This window comes from Phyllobates terribilis, unplaced genomic scaffold, assembly GCF_046119375.1.
Source record: "Phyllobates terribilis strain yellow unplaced genomic scaffold, ASM4611937v1 Scaffold_1__5_contigs__length_1240528914, whole genome shotgun sequence".
Lineage (NCBI taxonomy): Eukaryota > Metazoa > Chordata > Amphibia > Anura > Dendrobatidae > Phyllobates > Phyllobates terribilis.
Window position 1 is genome coordinate 309,165,062 of NW_027362761.1, and position 21,119 is coordinate 309,186,180.

The following is a 21,119-nucleotide window of genomic DNA, read 5'->3' on the forward strand; positions in this document are numbered from 1 at the left end:
CAGTGTGAATGTACAATTTTCACAGTCATGAAAATACAGAAAAATCTTTAAATGAGAAGGTGTGTCCAAACTTTTGGTCTGTACTGTATACACATTAAATATAATAAAGAAACAGCAGCAGGTGTGGGCAACAGCAATAAAAAATTATACAGAAGCTTCAAACACCTTCAAGAATGTGCTCTTGCATTAAGACAAAGTTTTAACCTGGAAAACCTTTTCACATTATAGGCATCGTCCTAGTGAAAATGAGGCGTACTTATCCCGTTGCTGTGATAACGTCACAACCACAATGCCAACTACCCCTGCGTCATCACAGAGCCCAAACTAAGGCCCGGACAGCAGTGGAGCTGCAGGGAGGGGAAAGTACGGCTCATTGTGTTATTTTTTTTTTCACTAAAAAAATAAAATGTTTTTTCCGGGCTAAAAAAAAAAAAAAAACACTTTAAAACAACTTTCCAAGCTTCACATACATGAATATAACTTATGATAAAAAAAAAATTAAAACGCCCCCCCCCCCGATGACCTATCCCAGTGATGGGTCATTAATAGCTACAACGTCTGACTCACTGTGATATGACAAGTGCTTTTACATCAAGGGGTGTGGACAGTCACTCACTGATCTTATATTGATATCCTAAAGATAGACCATCAAAATCTTCAGAAACAAACCATTGTTTTAACACTATAACATTAACCCCTGCCCAATACCAACATCCGATGTTCAAAACTAATCCAGTAAAATCCCCTACCCTCAACTTTTGAGCCCCACAGCGTGCCCGTATCACAGTTAAAATGGATATATATGGCACTGCTGCATAAAGAATCCACTTAAAGGGTTTTCTCAGAACTTAAAAGTATGCCCATCTCAAAGATCCTATCCCAACATGTAGTAGGTGTAATGTTAGCAAATGCCTCAGATTAGAAATCTAGTATAGTTCTTCCCATAAGCTAAGTCGCTAACCCCATGTGAAGGACATTGCAGTAGCTTAGGTATCCATGGTTACAACCACACATCGCTACAGTTCATGGTTACGACCACTAACAACTGCCCTGCACATGGGGTAAGTGACTTCGCTTATGAGAAGAACTATACTAGATTTCTAATTGGAGGCACTTGCTATCATTAGACCTACTACATTTTGGGATAGTATCTTGGAGATAGTAATACCCATTTAATAATATCCTTAGGGTAGCAGCATCAAAATGAGATCAGTGGGGAGCAGAGAAATGACACACCAACTGATCAGCTGAAAACTGCAACGGCATTTGCTGGAACTAAGCAATGTAAAAGCAGAACACATCAGCTCGTACATTTCTTAAAGGGGTTGTCCCACTAACAAATGTTCATTTTAGAAAGTGTCTGACCATATACGGAACATACCACATCTCCTGGGCAGGGGAGGAAGAAAGAGTATACAGACATTACAGCAGGGGATCGCAGAGTATTCATTTTGTGAGGTAAAATATTGTTTAAAAACAGGCAGTGAAATGTTTTACCTCACAAAATGAATCCTCTGTGATCCCCGGCTGTAATTTCTGTATACTCTTTCTTCCTCCCCTGCCCAGGAGATGTGGTATGATCAGACCAGGTTCTGTACACGGTCAGACAGTTTTTAAAATGAACTTTTGATCATGGGAAAACCCCTTTAATGACGAATACTCCCATTTATATCCCATGAAGTTAATGTACTGCAGTACTTGGCAGCCGCCACCAAACAATGTACATGGCTTCCGTATTCAGAATTTTAATTCAAGCCGCTGTGGTGCAGTTTTCAACTAATCATTGAGGTGGCAGACCGCCACCAATCACTTATCTAGAAAGGCCAATCAATTGATAAGTCTTGAACTACCCCTTTAATTTATGGGGTGTGTGTCTTCAGAAGCACAAGCTGGGCACTATGTATTGGCACGTTTGACACTACATCTGTAGATAAATTCCCTGTGCAATTTGCAAAATGGCATCACTTTTGGGGGATTTCTGCTGTTTTGGAACTTTAAGGGCTTCGCAAATGGTGCCCACAAACTACTATTGGAGAATCTCAGCACCCCAAAAGCAGGATGATGCTCCTTCTCTTCTGAGTGTATGACCATAGGCAGGACATTGCCATGAAAAAGGTATTCTGTAAATTATTACACTATCCATGGAAAAAGTGAAACAGTTTTAGCTAAATCTACTAAATTATTATAACAAATGTAATTTGTTATCTTCACACCACCCAATAGTAAAGAAACCAGTGAAACACTTGTGGAGTACTAATGCTCATTACATCCTAAGACCACGGCCCCACGATCAGTATTTTTTCTCAGGAGTGGGAGCCAAAACCAGGAGTGGGTGATAAATGCAAAATTGGTGACTTGTTTCTATTATACCTTTTCTCGGATTGTTCCTCTCCTGATTTTGGCTCCCACTCCTGAGAAAAAATACTGACCGAATACTGATAGTGGGGCCGTGGCCTTAGGTGAATTTCCTAATAGGTGCAGTTTACAAAATGGGGCCACTTTTCTTGTCTTCTGCTGTTCTGGCATCAAGAGGCTTTGTAAGTGGTGCCCACAAACTGTTCCTAGCAAAATTTGCACTCCAAAAAGCCAAGTAGTGTTCCCCCCCCCCCCCCCACCCACCACTTCTATACTGGATTGGGCACACGGCAGAGAACATATACTGGGCTTTGCTACGTTTGGGAGAAATTGCTTTATAAAAATCTGTCGTATCCATTTCCTCCTATTAACCCTTGTGAAAATGAAAAATATGGAGCCAAAAGTATAATAATTTTAGTGAAAAAAAAAAAAACATTTTCACGTCCACATGCCAGCATTATCAAATAATGTAAAATGGTCACCATACCCCTAGATGAATTTCTGTTTCAGAACCTATAGGCTCTGCAAATGCATCAGGACATTCGTAATCTATTTCAGCCAAATTTTGGCTCCAAAGATCAAAATCACACTTCTTCTCTTCTATACCATGCAGTGTGCCCAAACAGTATATTTTGACTAAAATACATTCTCTCTCTCTCTCTCTCTCCACACACAATATATATTATATGCAAACACTATTATATATAAAAAAAGCAATTCTCAATCACTGAGATCAAAAGAAGCTATCCAAAGTTTACTCCCATAACGTGACATGTCAGATTTGAAAATGGAGCTCTGTCAGGAGAGTCAAAACTAGTTTCGCAGGTAAGGTGTTAAGGACCATGAATGTCCTAGTCATTTCCCCTTCACCATGAAAGCACCGTACAGATATCTGTCCCCAGTAACAGGATAAAAGGGGCGGCACCTCTCTACCTGCCCAGTGTGGTTTCCTGTTCTTGGAAGAGGATGCCTATGGTCCGGGAGAACAAGGCAATACCTGGGGAGATTTCTCCTGATAGGGTGCAGACCCTGAGATCCTGGTGGCCGCAGGGCTGTCCGAAAGGTTGGGGGCACTTATCTCTGGAGGACCGCCCCAGCCAGAGCATGAGGACATCGGCAAGCCACTTCTGGATTTGGAAGATGGGGCAGAGATGAGCGCGAGTTTTCAAGATGGCACCAGGTTGGCTAACAGCGCATGCGCGGTGTCAGCTGCTTTCGGGTTAGAGTTGAAGCCAGATGTGACATCAGCGGGGTACTGACACGTGCATTCGGCAGCCACTTCTGGGTTCGGAAGAGAAGGGACTGCTGGAACATGAAGCAAAGTGCAGCAAAAAAAAGAGAAAATAAAGAAACCCAGGCAGCCATCGCTTCTCCCATACCTATCATAAAAGGAATCAGAAGGTGTGGGTCCCGGGGTAAGAGGTGTATCCTAAGATACAGTGCGATAACAAATCAGTGGAGGAAGTCCTCAGCCATGTTTATTCTTTTTCAGGGGCCAAAGGTAAAGGGGCTACTAAATCCAAAATTGCTAGATGCGTTAGGATGGCCGTAACCTTAGCCTTCTCTGCCTCAGACCATGATCCCCCCTCAGGGTATAAAAGCACACTCTACAAGGACAATCTGGTCGTATCCTACCACCTTCTTTAAAAACTACAGGTTGGATCTAGGGCTGTCTGATCTTTCCTTTGGGACAAAGGTTCTTTCAGTGGTGGTCGCTCCCTAGGGATTTCATCTATTTTAATCTCCCTGTATGGTGCCATCATGGTGTAGGGGAAAGATAATTGCTTACCGGTAATTTGATTTTCCAGAACGATGACAGCACAATGCTACTTACCTCCCTTATTTTTTCTGGTGGTAAACTTTCCTCTTTTCACAAAAAAAAATATATTTTTTTTTTGTATATAATAGTATATGGTGAAGGTTGATAGCTATTTTTGTATGCATACATGTCCTAACAAGGCAGTTACCTCTTCTACTCTGTAAACACACTGGGGAGGTAGAGAGGTGCTGACCTTTTATTTTGGTAGGTTTCCTGTTACTGGCGGATACTCTGTACAGTGCTGTCATGGTTCTGGAAAATCAAAATTACCGATAAGCAATTATCTTATTTAATTGTTCCAGTTGATCAATGTATATATTCCCCAATTTATCCAAGTGAATTATTATTTTTGGGACAACCTCTTGGGCCTATAAAAGGCAGTCCGATAATCTCCTTGGATAGTGTTTACACTATACCTTCCTCTCAGTTATAAACAATCCAAGATCCTATCCCAATATGTAGTAGATGTAATAATAATATTAGTAAATACCTCCAATTAGAAATTTAGTATAGTTCGCTGTTGCTCTTTCCCTTATGTGCAGCACATAGCAGAATCTCAGGTATCCATGATTATGACCACTCATAGTGACCATTAGTTGTTAGCGGTCTTATACATGGATACCTAAGCCTCTGCAATGCCCTGCAAATGGGGTAAGTGACTTAGCTTATCAGAAGAACTATACTACATTTCTAATTGGAGGTATTGCTAGACATTGGGATAAGATCTTGGAGATTAGAGTACTCCTTTAAATTACTGTCTGCTTCACAACTCCTTTCTTACATTCTAATATGGTGTTAACCACGATATGGTTTAGAAATAACAGAGGAATAGTACAACGCTAAGATCCAAGATAAGATACCCCAGAGATCTTATTCCATAGTAAATACAAGTACTTACAACTTGCAGGTCAGAAGGGCCAACGGCTCCTATGTAATCCACAGCTGAGAGCAAGCTACATAGTAAGAAAAGCTTCTATATACAGAAATACAGGTCCCAGGATATCAAAACTCACCTAACTTGCAAATTAGATGGACAGTTCCATTATTACTGCAATGGGAAGGATCTAGGTTAATCAAAAATGTAGAGTGTAGTTTTGCAACCTCCCCCTGGAGAACATTCGGAATAGTTTGTCTCTCGTCATCTTCATATTTTCTCTTTCGGGGAATGACTGTTTGGGCTCTAAAATGACAACATCCCTCCATCATTTTCTAGAACATATAACTGGATTAGCTGCAGGATAAATCGCAATTATACTTCTCTACAAGCAGATGTGCTTCAGCTGCCCTACGATCTTGTGAAGATAAACAAGTATTCAGGTACATATTGTAAAATCATGATCAAATAGTGAAAATGTGTAGAGGCCATTGCTGCCTTTGACACGACTGAATCAATGACATTCAATGTCTGTCAGGGGTGCACTAACTTACGTGATGGGCTGCCCATGGATAGCAGTCATTGCTGGTACAAATGTCCGGTACAACGAGTGGTTAAATACAGGCGATCTAATATTTGCCAGGACTGCATCCAACAATGGTTGACATAGATATTGCTGCTTTGTGGAAGGAACAGTCGGAGGAGGTGGAGTTGTCTAGAGGTAAAAAAGACAAGACTAAATTTCAGTGAACCATCATTTAAAATCAGAAGGGAACTTGTCAGCTGATTCACACTGCCTAAGCCACAGGCAGAATGAATCAGAGTCCAACTACACAATTGCAGCCAGGCGTTGCAGAGAAAAAATAAGATTGATATTCAGAGTAAAAACTGTTTCTTGGTAGTCTTCATTGGTGAGGTGGGTGGGGGGACAGAACCATGGTATAATCTTCTGCCACCTGGAGGCACTTATTACATTCTAAATGAAAATTGTCTCTTCCCTAGCAGACTATACCTCGCCTGCTAGCCTCCGGCTCCTTCAGTTTAGTGAGAAAGTAGTAGAAGCAACAAAAAAAAAAAAAAAAAAAAAAAAAAAAAAAAAAAAAAAAAGCATGTCCAACCGGGAAACTAAGCGTGGGTGATGTGTCTGTGTCCCCCAACAGAGACTACCAAGAAACAGATTTTACGGCGAGTACCAAAAATCTTAATTTCCCGGCCGCTTCATTGGGGGACACAGAACCATAAGACGTCCTAAAGCTGTCCCTGGGGTAGGAAAAAAAATAAGTAATATACTGTTACTACCAAATTCTCCACTCTTACTCAGGCCGAAGCCTGAGCAACTTAAGCCTGCAAAATTTTCCTGCCAAGACTTCCATCCGAAGAAGCAAAAGGTGTGGACCAAGTAAAACTTGGAGAAGGTACCGTATTTTTCGGACTATAAGACACATACATACAGTGCTGGGGGGAGCAGTTGCGGCGGAGGAGCGGGGCACTGGAGGCAGCAGCCGCCTGCTGCAGCCTACACTGTCCCCGCTGCTAAAGAAAATGAATATTCACTGCTCCCCACGTCCATAGGCATGGGGAGCACTGAATATTCATGCTCCTTAATAGCGGCACACAGCGTAGCAGTAGCGCAGCTCCTGCTGCTGCCGGGCGATCGCGTGTGCCTGCTATTAAAGGGCACGAATATTCACCCCCATGGGAGTGGAGAGGGGGTGAATATTCGTGCACTTTAATAGCGGGCACACGTGATCGCCTGGCAGCAGCAGCCGCGCTACAGCTACGCTATGTGCCGCTATTAAAGGAGCATGAAGTCACTGCTCCTCGCGCACACAGTCCCAGTGTGGGGAGCAGTGACTTCCGGCAGCTGATCTCTCGTCAGCCGCGCATGGCAGTGACATCATGCGCGGCTCACATGTAGGAGATCAGTGCGGGCAGACAGGATGCAGCGCTAGAGGAGAGAGAAGAAAGGTGAGTAGGAGTGTTTATTTTTTTTATGTGCAGCCTGATGGGGATTAGGGGGACCATGCATACTAGGATAAGGAATGATTGGGCCATACATACCAGGGTAAGGATGAGGGGTGCCATGCATATCAGGATGGGAATGGGAGCCACGTATAATAGGAAGGGGGGGGGCATATCTACCAGGATGGGGCATATTATCAGAATTGGGGGACATTAACTCTATTCCAGTGTCAGCAGCAGACTCGCTCCCCCTGAACAGTGCATCGTGACCACATTTTTTTGATTAATTTTTTTTTCTATTTTCCTCCTCTAAAACCTAGGTGCGTCTTAGGCTGTGTGCACACGATGCGTTTTTAATGCGTTTCTGCAGCTGCGGAAACGCATTAAAAACGCACGGTAGAAGGGCAGCAATGTTCCCCAATGATAATCCGCATGAGCTGTGCCCATGCTGCAGATTTTTCAGCAGCGTTTATGCTGCGCTCAAAAATCCGCAGCATGTCCATTAATTTTGCGGAAACGCGGCGTTTTCGCCGCCATTGACTTGCATTAGAACGTGCCAATACCGCAAGACTGCATTTGTACTTGCGTTATTGGCGCGTTCTAATGTGCGGATGGTACCAGAGTGTGGAGAAGATGAGACTCTCCTCCACACCCAGGTACCATAAAAAAAAGCTGTAAAAACAAGAATAAAAAATAAATGTATACTTACCTTCTGTCGGCCCGCGCACCGCTCCTGCTTGGTTCCCGGCACTTTGCAGTGAGTTGAAGGACCTGCGCTGACGTCAGAGTCATGTGACAGGTCACGTGACGCTGACGTCGGCAGGTCTTTCAATTCACTGTTGCCGGCAAGGGAGAACGGAGTGAGCGGGACACCGGGGGCCATCAGAGGGTAAGTATACATTTATTTTTTTATTTTTACCACTCTCTCAGGTCACACTATATAAATCCATGCTGTTTGCATGGATTTATATAGTATGACCTAGTTGTCACAAGCACTTTCCAAGTGACGCTAATCGCTTGGAAAGCGCTTGTCAATCCGCATGCGGAAACGTCAGTGGGTAACCGCTTCATTTTCGCATGTCCCTGGCAGGAAAACGCATGGACAATCAGCATGCGTTTTTTTCTGCCAGGGAGATGCAGAAACGCTCAGGAAAAAATCCTGAGCATTTCTGCATCGTGTGCACATAGCCTGAAGCCATAACTGGGGCCAGAACCTTTGTAAACACCATGGGCATGGTTGCCAGCCCAAAGGGAAGGGCCCTGAATTAAAAGGAATCCTGGCTGACTACAAAGCGAAGAAATCACTGATCAGCCAGAAAGATAGGCATCCTGAATGTTTATCGAGGACAGATACTCCCTGGCCTCATGGATGCTGCGACTGACTCCATCATGAAGTGAAGCAGTCACACCCATTTGTTTAGCAGTCTTAAATCCAGAATGGGTTGTACCAAACCATCCTTTTTTGGGATGATAAATAGGTTTGAGTAGAACCCTCTGAAGCAGGAACCCTCATGATTACTCCTGCTTGAAGCAGGGATGCTATGGCTTGATCAAAACCGGCTCTTAAACAGAGGGAACGAGATCTGAAAAAATGATCTCATGGAAAAAAGAAAAACTTTATCCTGTAGCCAGGAGAGATAACCTGACTGTCCTCAGCCATATCTCCCTGAAGAGGAGGTGGTGACCACCCACCTGGGAAGAATCCCCGAGTGGGGGCTGCCTGTCATATGTTAACTCACCTACTGCTTCTGGAACCAGAGGGCTTACCATTCAAACCAAGGTAATGCCTGGCAGAAGTCGATTTAAAATATGATCTCCTTGACCTCTGGGTCTGACCTGATGGCCGAACCCTCCGGTGCTGGAAACTGTCGAAAGGGGCGCAACTGCAAAGCCCCCAGTCTTTGAACTGTAAGGCTGGGCCTGGCCTGAGGAAGCAGTGTGCTTCTGCCACATGTGGCAACAGCAATGATCTTGTCCAATTTAGTACCGAACAGGCACGACCCCTGGAAGGGTAAACCTGTAAGATCTTTGAAGCCAAATCTGCTATCCATACTTTGAGCCATAAAATACGCCAAATGGCCACACAATTGTTTGCCGCCTGGGCAAAGCATTCAGCCGCATCCAATGATGCCAAACGTAAAAATCTGCTCTGCAATCTCCACCTCCTGGGAATCAGCCAGGATACTGCACCACAAATGGTTATCCAAGGCAGTTACTGCTTGGGTGAAACAAGTAACAGCGAAAGCAGGCCGGGGCAAAGCCTGCTGCTTCAAAGGCAGACAACCACAGACTTCATACGTCTTTCTGTGGGGTCTCTAAGTGTCGCTACTTCAGCAAGAGGTAAGGTACAGGAGTATCTACCACAGGCAGAGTGGACCAGGATGCCACCAACTCTGCTGGAAAAGGGTATAAGGCCAGAGTCACACCAGTGTAAGGAATCTGATGAGAGCATCGGCTGCGATATGTTAATGACACTCGGCTCCAGCTCTGCTGCGAGCGGAAGCAGAGTGTCAGTGCACTGTGCTCCGATCCGGTCGCATGAGAGGATCGCAGCACAGTTGCTGAGGAGACGGAGGGGGGTGGGGGGCGCTATACTCACCTGTCCTGAAGACCTGGAATTCAATCTTCTGCTCCATGCAGCACACAAGGCATTTGTTGCAGGCGGGCAGGAGCTGTGTAGCTTATGGACCGCCACCCCAGTACCTGACCACACACAGTGTCAAGGTACTCTGGTCCAGCAAGACATCCTGACGCAAGAGGATACTGACTGCACAATTACAGCCTGAACTCTCCATCGCGTGGGTGAAACCGCGCGCACAATTACACTGAACACGATCCAGCTGAAAAACAAATAAAGACTGTTAACGCCTAACGACTAAGACGGGTCTGAGACCTAGCCTCCATCTGACTACACAAAACTGAGGGAGCCTGAGGCTAGGACTCAAGGTACATTTTGCTGGGGAGGAGCCAATTTTCATTTAGAATGGAATGGTGTCAGCCTGTAGGTGGCAGCAGACCATGCCATGGTTCTCCGTGTCCCCCATGAAGTGGCTGGGAAATGTAGTTTGAAGAGCCGGACAGGGACCATACCCAGAGACAAGATTACTTTGTCTCCTTCCCGCACCGCTCTACAGGATTGACAGGGTTTTACCATGTGTATACCTATGGACAGACGCGTCAATCATCTGGCAGAGTGTTGGTCTCACGGCCTTCGAATGCCGGAGTGTTTCAGAGAAAAATATACCCAACAACAATCATGCAGCCAGGATCTAATTCATGCTGCCCGTGGCAAGTAATATGTCTTTAAGTTTTTTTTCCCCACTCACTTTTCATATACGAATTAATCTTTTGGTCACAAGAGAACCAATATTACAAGTTAAAAGTGAGTAACAAAAATCAAAAACATAAAAAGGAACAGTCAGACATCGCTTACCACGATCATGTCGTTCTTTAGCTTTTCCAGTGCAATTTCACATTTCTGCAAGGTCTGTAAGGGGCACCTTTTGTTAAGAAAAAAAAAAAAGTAAAATACAAAAAAAAAAAAATGAAGGTCCTGAAAAATAATTTCTTGGAAGACCATATGCTCGTACCTCTTAGACGGATCAGTCAGAATATCCAACAGGCTCTTCATTTTACTTAAATCTTTCTTGCGATCTGAAAGTGGATATGGTCAGAGTGAATTATTCTATGGAATATTTGGACCATTGAAATTAATGTGACAGGTTCTGTATACATGCACTTATAAAACAGTGTTATTCTAAAGTGTAGGTGCTCACCTTCATTTTTATCAATCTTGTTAATCATACGCCGTAATGGCTCTATATATTTGGAGAGCTGTTTCAGTTTCTCTAGGTACTGCTGTTCATCCGACTGACTGGTGCTTGCAGGACTCATCACAGAGTTTGGATTGCCTAAATCATAAGAAAAAAAAAAAAAAAATAGCATCACCTCCCCCCAAAAAAGTCAGGTTTTAAGAATAAAAATAACAAAACAAGCTGTCTATTTGAGCATGTAGGTCATAGAATGTTGAATAAAAGGATACCTTGATATCTACGATTTGAGGTCTTATGACAGAGAAATCAAAGTTTTTCTGATATGTAAATGAGCTGTTCAGGACTATGGGCAGGCCATGGATCTCCTCAAGAATCTTCCTCTAGGGCAGGGATGTCAAACACAGAGGGCCAAAATGAAAAACTTGAACCAAAGTTTCGGGCCAACCAGTATACAGTATAATGGGCCCCACAGTCCTCCATATAGAATAATGGCCCCCCATAAGGGTGGTGGGATCTGGTGTCGCAGGCCAAATATAATCACCCTGCGGCCAGAGTTCACCATGTATGGTAATTTCTCTAATTTATAATAAGCCCTAGATCAGTGTGATGGCCGCTCTGTGCTCTCACTGCAGAGCTGTGTGCAATTATACCTGACACATCTGCAGGTTCATCTCTCAGCTCCAGCTTCCATCTCACAGGCAGACAGGGCTGCAATATTGTTGCAATACAGCAGAGCTCAGAGACCTGCAACCGCTAATGTGTTTGTTATGAGACAAAGTTCAGTTCTCCTGTTCTGTGTTAGTTACTTGTCTCACACTGGTAACTCCCCCTTCCATTTAAAATAATCTCTGGAGACAGATTCTCAGGAAGGTAAATGTCCAGCTCATAGCCTGGAACAGATCATTTACATACAAGAAAAATATAGATAGCTTTGGAATAAGTTATCAGATTCCAAATATTAAGGTATCATTTTATTCATCTTCCTATGACCTACATGCCCATATAGACGGATTAGGAGTGTTTATTCTACGGACAGATTCCCTTTAAATCATTGTGCAGTTAGTTACATACTGTGATAGGCAAAGGCATCTTCCAGCCCCACAAAGAAAAATAACCATATCAGCACAAAGACTGCTCAAACCAAGCACAGGCGCTCGGTGCACCTTCGGCGAGACCAAACAGTTCAGTTCACCTTCCCACCGACTTGTTTTTTAATCCATTTCCCTCTCTACTTTGATTGTCAGCTCAGTCTTTATACAGCTTGAGGTTAGCAGAGATAGATTGAAAACAAGTAGCTGGCAGGGGTGCATCGACTCATCTTCACCCTCCCTCTAGCTCCGGTAAAGCCAAAACTGAAAAGATGCACTGAAGTGTTTGGCCATGCTAATAGTATACAGAGCGTCTGTGCTTGGTTTGAACAGTCATTTTGCACTAACGGAATCCCTTTAAACTGAAAACCCATTTAGATAGTGTCCTTTTTATCCTCCAATCCTGCTTAGATCTATCCAGCACAACATCCACAGCAAAGAGCTCAAAGCCGCAACTTCACCATCTGACATTTACATAGGTTACATATGGTCCAGGTAGATATAAATATGTTGCTGTATATGGGCTGTAAAAATAACACTTCATTTTTATTTATTTTTTTTATAAAGTCAGGTGCAGCAAAACCTACCTGGAGTATTGAGCGGCCCTGGAGAGGGCACACTGAAGTTCTGTGGGGTTCTGGCAGAAGCTGGACTTTGAGAGGGCTGAGGGGATGGACTGGGCATGAAGCTTGGTGAAGGTGCTGTACCCGAGCTGGAAAATCAGAGCAACAAGATAATCTCATCACAAGCAAAGTTATCTCCAATCCGTTTTGTGCAATATATTGACAGTGCTGCATTAGATGTAGTTGTAAACGACTTTTTTTTTCCTATCCCAGTGGGGGAGTGATAGGGTCTCTCTTTCTTTGATTTTCAGTTGTTTTGACATATTGTCTAAAACTACTGGCACCATCAAGAAGACCGACAAGGTACTATAGGCCCAATTAATAAAGACCGGAATTCTTCATGCTGGAGTCAGACGCTCCTGAATCATGAACAGGTGTATGCATCTTCATGAATGGGGAGCAGACAAGCAGCACATACCTCTGTGGGAGCGCCTTGCCACAAATTCTACACCAGCCCGTTGAAGATTTGTGACATAGCGAATGCCGCCACTCAAATATAACGAGCGGCTCACAAAATTTAAGCGAAAATCTGAGTTGAGTTCATAAGTTCTGCAACTTTTCAAAGCTTTTACACCAGAATACTGTGGTAAATACTTTGATTAATCAGGCCCTACATCTGCATAAAAATGGGAATAAAGAGCAGATGTTGGCTTACTGAATACTACACATGCAGTCATGGCCGAAAGTGTCGACAGCCTTGAAATTGTTCCAGAAAATGGAATTTCTCCCAGAAAAGTATTGTAATTACACATGGTTTGTTATACACACGTTTAATGTGAGTACTGGAACAGCATTTTTTTTTTTTTTTTTTTTTTTTTTAAAATAAGGCAAATTGGACATTATTTCATAAAAAAGAAATAATGGGCCGGACAAAATTGTTGACAACCTCAACTTAATATTTGGTTGCACACCCTTTGGAATAAATAACTACAATCGCTTCCTATAACCATCAACACGCTTCTTACACCTCTTATCTGGAATTTTGGACCACTTGTCTTTGGCAAACTGTTCCAGGTCTCTCATATTTGAAGGGTGCCTTCTCCCAAAAGCAAATTTTAAGATCTCACCACAGGTGTTCAATGGGATTTAGACCCAGAATCATTGTTGGCCACTTTAGAAATCTCCAGCACTTTGTTTCTATCCATTTCTGGGTGCTTCTTGAAGCATGTTTGGGGTGATTGAGGAACCTAGGACGCAAACCCAGCTTTCACACTGGGCACTGCATTGTGACCTAAAATCAGTTGGTAATCTTCATGATGCGTTGCACAGTCAGAAAAACAACCCCAAAACATCTTTGAACCTCCATCATCATATTTGACTGTAGGTACTGTGTTCATTTCTTTTTAGGCCTCAATCAGTTTTCAGTAAACAGTAGAATGATGTGCTTTACAAAAAAGCTCCATCTTGGTCTCATCTGTCCACAAGACACTTTGCCAAAATTCTTTTGTGAAACCGCAGTCTAGTTTTTTTTTTTTTATTACGTCTGCCAGCAGTGGGGTCCTCCTGGGTTTCCTGTCATAGCATTATATTTCATTCAAATGTCGGATAGTTCGTGCCAATACCGATGCACCCTGAGCCTGCAGGGCAGCTTGAATTTCTTTGGAACTTGATTGGGGCTGCTTATCCTTCAGACTATTCTGCATGGCAACCTTTCATAAATTTTTTACTGCCGTCCAAGTCCAGAGATATTAGCTACAGTGCCATGGGTTGTAAACTTCTTAATTATGCTGCGGACCATGGACAAAGGACCATCAAGATCTCTGGAGATGGACTTGTAACCTTGAGATAGTTGATATTTTTCAAACATTTTGGTTCTCAAGTCTCTTCTCCCCTTTGTTCTCCATGCTTAGTGTGGCACACACAGACATACAATGCAAAGACTGAGCAAACTTCTCTTTATCTGATTTCAGGTGTGATTTTCATATCGTCCACACCTGTTACTTGCCACAGGTGAGTTTCCAAGCATCACATGCTCGAAACAAAGTTGTTTACCCAGAATTTCAGAAAAGTGCCAACAATTCTGTCCAGGCCACTTTTGGGGCCGTCGGCCATGGCTGTACACAGTAATGTCAGCATCTAGTTTGTGAATGGTACAGAGATTAAAAAAAAATAAAATAAAAAAATAAATAAAAAAGGCCTGCAACGTTCTCTACTGCTAAACATTACATCTATACACAAAATTACATATTACACAGTGGATGAGCATAGTAACCGTGCATAACAAAGGGGACCAATGTGAAGGGGTTATTGGCATACTCCTAGCTGTACATAACCTATAACAAATCATAAAGAGGAGACAAGATGCACACCTGACATTGGAGTTGGGCTGAGACATTGGCTGTGAGGGTTGTGGGGACGGCTGTGGAGGTGGTGGCATGGACTGTGGAGTCTGTACCTGCTGTACAGGCGATGGTGACGACATTAAAGGGATACTACTTTGATTTACCTGAAATGTAAATTACAATTGGAATTAAAAAGACCACAAAATAAATAAATAAAGCATTAGGAGCTCATGATCAACGAAAGAAGAGTAGCAGCTTGTGTTAGAATCATCAGTTTCTGGACCTGCAGAGATATTTAGTGTTGAAGAAATCTTGATACAGTCACCTGAATAAAAGAAAGCTGGATAATGACATGGGATGGATTTAGCTCGATTTATGGAGTCTGATGCCAAATACATTTTAGATGTATTAACTAGAAGTGCTCTTCAGGTTACGTAACATGGACACAGTGCAGACTAAAAATCTAGTGTATTATAATATGAAGTCTGGATAAGACACCACAGCCACGATAACCTACAATATAAAAAGAGTAATGCAAGCAGCAGAAAGCAAAAAAGTAAATAAATCACTATTGGGAGGAAAGTCAGGGTCAATCAGCTAAAATAAAGGGAACGGTAATGGAAAGGTCTTGATTTTTGATTAGCTATTCTACAAATAGGAAATAAAATCTATTTCACAGACACACTGTTACTCTAGTACATACACTAACAGACCAATATTAGGCACCACAATCCAAACCGCAAACATCAGAGCTACAGAGGAAACTACTCAATGGCCCACAAAAGGGGCAGAAAAAGTAACCGTCCCCCACAAACAGGATTAAAGTCAAGAGGGACTGGACGACTGTCACACCTCTGGCACCCACAAGTCAACCAATACCTGTGGGATCTGTGATCCTCCCATTGGGGCGGAGCTTGGAGGCGTGTCAGATGAAGTGGTGGGCGGGAACCGCGACCTTACTGCCATCCCACCTCGAGTCATAGCTGCGGTGATCATCTTTGGGAGGACAGAGTGACAACAGACAAAAGTAAAACAAGAAATGCAGTGCAAGTGGCGAGAGGGGGAGGAGTGCATGCAAAAGCCAGGAGGTAGGGGAGCCCAAAAGCACCCCTAAAAACTACAGCATCCCAAGCATGGAACACCTGCACTAAAAGCTTACAAACTGTTGTGGACTCACAGATCAGCCCCCGAAATTACTTAAAAAAATACCACATTATCAAGATTACTTGTATAGTCTTTTTACCTTGGTATTCACCAATTTATAACTGAAAAGCTTGTACCAGCTACATAAAAGTACAACCAAACACTATGTAAAAACAGCCTGTAAAAGGTTTGTTCAGAAAATTCTACAAATTCCTGATCTTAAGGCCAAGTTCTGTCGTTACATTGACTTTTATCCTACATTACAGGCACACTAAATCTGCCCCATCAGTCTGCAGGGTTTTCTGCCTGTTTCTTTCCTTTGCCCCTTCAATTGTTTAGCACTGAAAATGAGAGTTTAGACAACAGGGTGTGGCTTAATTGCATCTTCGCAAGGCAGAGGGGGGAGGCTCCCGCTTCAGCCAGACACCTGACGGAGATGGAGAGGACACTTAATGCAAATAAAATTATGTCTAGTGTTTTAGTTGCTGTGGTTTTGGGATACAGTTTTTAATGGTACAGATTAGACAGGTAAAACACTAATTGTGAGAGTCTGACAAGCATATTGCAAACCCAGCACAACCATTACCTACAGGGAACCTTAAAAGTAGTTTTAATAACTGCAGTCACATCATTATATGTTGTGACATCATATGAACGCCTTGTCATTAAAAGTTTACATAAGTGACGTATGGAATTTTGTACGAAATGCAGGAAAAAAATTTTTTACGAGGGAGGCTCTACTCACTATTGCTCCATTCACACATCAAACCTCTCTGGAGAGTACAGGTTGAGGGGGTCCCCAAGCTCAATCCCCCATGCTACCATAAATGTATCACTATTCTGTCGATAAACCCATCAATGGAATTAGAGTGATGAAATAGGCGATGTGCACAAAAGACAACCTGTTATTGACTCAGTCACTACTGTACATAAGCTGTTAAAGCACCACTCCAGTGTTTTGCTTTTCACCACTGGAGTGGTGCATTAAACATTAGTCCGGTCTGCCCGGTCATATACTCACTCTCCAGTGTCTTCACCATTTCTCTGCGCCATCTTGTGAGCACAGCTTCTGAGTGGCCAAAGCTACATCACAAGTTCACAACGCAAGTCTATGAAAGCCAGAACAAGGCTCTTATAGACTTACATGATTAGTGAGCTCCAGCACGCTTCATGAAACACTGGAGCTGCCCGCAGGTTACAAACTTCAGTATACAGGCCAAAGCGGCAGAGAGAACAGAGGAAAATGCAGGAAGGAGAGTATCGGACAGGGGACTTGGATTTTAAGCACCACTCCAGTGGTGAAATTTAAAAAAAAAAAAAAACCAACACTGGAGTGGTGCTTTAATCCTAGAACGCATGACCATAAAAATCTACATTTTCACATACCTGGGGCCTTTTAGGCCCGTGTGCAAATAACATGGAATAACTCAAACAAAAATGACAAACAACTATATACCTGAGGAATACCTAGAGTTTCAAAATTCTAACTAAAGTAATCTTGCAGAAAATAGAAAACAATTAACAGGGCGGGCCTGCGAGGCCCCCATGCGTTCTAGGGTTAATTCCATGATGTATATGCATGCTTAACCAGAAAGTTCCAGGAGACAATAAATCAGTTTTATGTTGTTGGGAAAGACTTTTATAAATATATCAAAAGAAAAAAGATGATTGCCAGAAAGTTAAATTCTCACAATGCTTGGTGGGTGAATGGACAGAGGTGAAATGAGATGCTGCCAGATGAAACAGGTCTTTAACATTTGAATCAGAGCTTCTGTGGATCAGTTCTAAAGAAAAGGAAATGTGTTCTAGAATATGGCTCTTTTCTTACACAAATTATTTAATAAAGCTTCTTGTGTACAAGTCTAATCAGTGATCCGTTATCAAGGTTTATTTTGAATGGGCCCAGTCAGAGGTTTATAAGCATATTTCCCCTTGTAAACACACAGTGGCTCAAAGTTGCCTCCTCTCCGTCCCCCCCAACAAATACATACTGAATGGAAAAAAAAAAAAAAAAAATTTATATATCTATAAGCATATTTCCTAACACTCTATAAAAACAGGTCAACCCAAAACTATAGCCATAATAAAAGGATTAAGGAAAAAAAAAAAAGTGTTTGCATCAAGAAGCAAAAAAACAAACTGAAATATGAGTCTTAAATGGCAACTCTTCTAATACGCTCTGGATGCATCCAGGCTGCAGATCACACATCTATCCACTATGTAAGACATGGTCCACAAGTACAAGCCATCGCCTATTACCACTGGATTATCCTGTTGATGTAGTAACATTAGCTATATTATACATCTGCGATACATGATGCACTACTTTTCACATTTGTGGTGTAGCACAGTAGAATTTTGTTATGGCAGATCTGGGTTATTGCAGTAATAAACCACCAGGTATTGTTATTGCACCCACAGCATAGAAACCAGGCCTAAAGGAGCAGTGCAAGTTAAAAGTGATGGCATAACACGAATAGTCCTCTGAATCTGAGCAAGGAGCTCTGAGGATTTAATGAGAGATCTACTGGTAAATGAATGATCATTTAGAAGGGAATTAAAGAATTTAAACCTGCAATGCTACTTTAAATGGCTTTGATAGTAGCTAGGGAAAAAAAACATGCAACTACAACACTGTATACCTGCTTTGGAAACCTACCTGGTTTCCTGCAGCTGCCATGTGAGCCTGAGCTGCTTGTTGCTGAGCTGCCTGCTGTTGCACCTGCTGGGCAGCTTGAGCTGCTTGCTGTACCTGTTGAGTCTGCTGCTGGGCCTGCTGCTGTGCCTGCTGTACTTGCTGCTGAGCTTGTACATGTGCTCGAATTTGCTAAAAAACAAAAACAAAAAAAAAAAAAAAAAAAACACATATTGCAAGCAAACTAATAAAAAAAAATTAGAATCCAGAATAGCTTTATGCAGATAAATACCTGGATTATCTTCAGCTGTTGTTGCTGCTGTTGGTGCTGCGGCGTTATTGTTACAGACATAACCTGTGACGGTATTTGTCCTGGCAAAGCCTGACCGGGCTGTATCAGGGACTGTGTCGAGGGCTGTGTGGAAAGCAGTGGCTGTTGACTTTGTGCCACTTGCTGCTGCTGTTGCAACTGAAGTTGCATCACCTGCTGTGGCTGCTGTTGTTGCATTTGCTGTTGCTGTAATGGCTGTTGCATGACCTGCTGCTGCTGTTGCTGTATTCGGTGGATATGCGCTGCCATTTGTTGAGTCATTTGCTGTTGCTGTAATTGCTAAAAGGGAAAAAAAAAATAAAAAAAAATGAACAAGATATCAAACAATTTTACCCCATAAATGGAGAATAGAAATATATAGTCTTGAATACACCTTTAAAAAGGTTACCTAGCTGTGGAGGTAGAAGAGTTAAAAATTTATATCCACTTACCAAAAACTTCATCAGAAAAAATATGCCATGCCAGGCTTCTCTATATTTAGCTTGCTTATTAAGCCATACAGCGACTTACCACTATAAAAACATGGCAGTGTGAAAAAAGTAGACTTTACATAAGCTATTAGATGTATGTTATACCATTTTTTCTTGCTGTGTACAGAAGTTTACTTTGTTTTTTGACTCACTTGCTGCTGGTTTTGCTGTTGCTGAATCTGCAGCTTTAACATATGTTGCTGCTGCTGAGCTGCTGCTTGAAGCTGTTGCGCCTGCTGCTGTTGTGCTTGCTGTTGCTGTTGGGCTGCAGCCACAGCCATCTGAAACTGCTGCTGCTGTTGCGGTTGCATGACACTCTGTTGAGCAACTTGAAATTGCTGCTGCTGTTGATGTTGTTGCTGCTGGAGGGCAGCAACTTGCTGCTGCTGAAATTGCTGTTGCTGCTGCGCCATTTGCTGGAGCTGAAGCTGAGCTAGAAGAACAAGAACAAATGTGTATGTACTGTCTACCATGTACAAAGGAAAGTTCACGTACAACACATTAGCTAAATTTCTGCTGTGGTAGTAGCCACATGGCACACCAGTTACATGGTGGAGACCCATTGATCAGAAAAGATGCCTAGGATGCCAATAGAGTAGAAATTTTGGTGGGTTCTGGTCTGGCTGCAAAGAGGCATTTGCCTCTTTCCCTAGTTTGGGCTTCCTCCCCCTCTTCCCTTCGTGTTGCACTTAGTCTTTCCCACACCTTGCAAGACACTTGTCCTGCAAAAGACAGACACCCATACAGCTCTGTCAGCTGAGAAATAAAGTTATAGCACTCAGAATACAGAGATGCAAAACCAATTATTTCCATAAAATGTGTGTAAAAGCACCAAAACAAAAACAGATAAAAATCCTGAATTGCTGGTTTTAGCTTATATTGCCTCCCAAAAATCGGAATGGAAAGCGATCAAAAAATGTTGTGCGCCCAATAAAAAAAAGTCAACTCGTCCTGCAAAACACAAGCAGTCGCATGACTGTCGGCAGAAATAAATTCTAGCTCTCAAAATATGGTGATACTAAAACATTTTATTGTAAAAACAGGCTTTTGCATGCGATAGCAGCCAAACAAAGATTTTAAAAAAAAAATAATAAAAAAAACCATGATAAATTTGGTATCGCTGCGATCGCACCAACCTGAAAAATAAAAAAAAGTAGTCTAATCACTTATACTGCACGAGGAACAGCATAAAAACAAAACAAACAATTCTTCACCTGCTGTTGATGTGTTCATTCTGCCGCCCACAGATCACAGTAATGCTCGGCTCACATTCATGCTGCGCTCTGTGCTGAACGCTTACACTGGGGTTTTCGTGTAAATCTCTGACATACGTGATTCAGACAGAACCCCCGGTGGAAGATTCCCTATAATGAGGCATATGGAGACACTGTGGACGTTGTCTGGCCTATGAGCCGGCGGTGTCAGTCTTTTTAAGAGTGCATAAAAGGAAGTTGGCCTCAGTTTTGGGCACTTCTGAAAAGAACACCACCACTGAGAGGCCAGAAGCAGTGCAGAGTAACTGCCACCTCAGTGAATGGATCCCTCAGGGGTTTCATCTGAAATCACATCATTTAGATAAAAACCCCGATGTAAGTGCTCATCGTAGAGCGAAGGATAAATGGGATCCCCAAATGTTATGTAAAATGTTCTCAACAAAAGCTTCAACTTCATTCACAAAAAAAGCAAGTCTCCACTTAGAGAGAGATGATGGACCCATCTATACACACACTACTTGTAGCACAAAAGCTCTGGAAAAGCTAAATG

General features: G+C 42.6%; 1 protein-coding gene across 2 annotated transcripts in view; it reads right to left on the reverse strand.

The window, feature by feature from the left end:
• Window positions 1-21,119, reverse strand: part of MED15 (mediator complex subunit 15) — a 50,598-nt gene that overhangs the window by 4,006 nt on the left and 25,473 nt on the right. Inside the window, exons 6-16 of one of the 2 annotated variants that reach the window (XM_073674296.1) lie at window positions 19,508-19,788; window positions 18,847-19,164; window positions 18,579-18,746; window positions 15,656-15,772; window positions 14,804-14,940; window positions 12,459-12,583; window positions 10,787-10,921; window positions 10,601-10,664; window positions 10,444-10,510; window positions 5,603-5,763; window positions 5,188-5,354 (exon numbers count right to left, since the gene is read on the reverse strand). In XM_073674296.1, the coding sequence (XP_073530397.1) occupies window positions 5,188-5,354; window positions 5,603-5,763; window positions 10,444-10,510; window positions 10,601-10,664; window positions 10,787-10,921; window positions 12,459-12,583; window positions 14,804-14,940; window positions 15,656-15,772; window positions 18,579-18,746; window positions 18,847-19,164; window positions 19,508-19,788 (1,740 nt within the window). The remainder of the gene's footprint in view (window positions 1-5,187; window positions 5,355-5,602; window positions 5,764-10,443; window positions 10,511-10,600; window positions 10,665-10,786; window positions 10,922-12,458; window positions 12,584-14,803; window positions 14,941-15,655; window positions 15,773-18,578; window positions 18,747-18,846; window positions 19,165-19,507; window positions 19,789-21,119) is intronic. The other variant, XM_073674302.1, reaches the window with a different exon arrangement.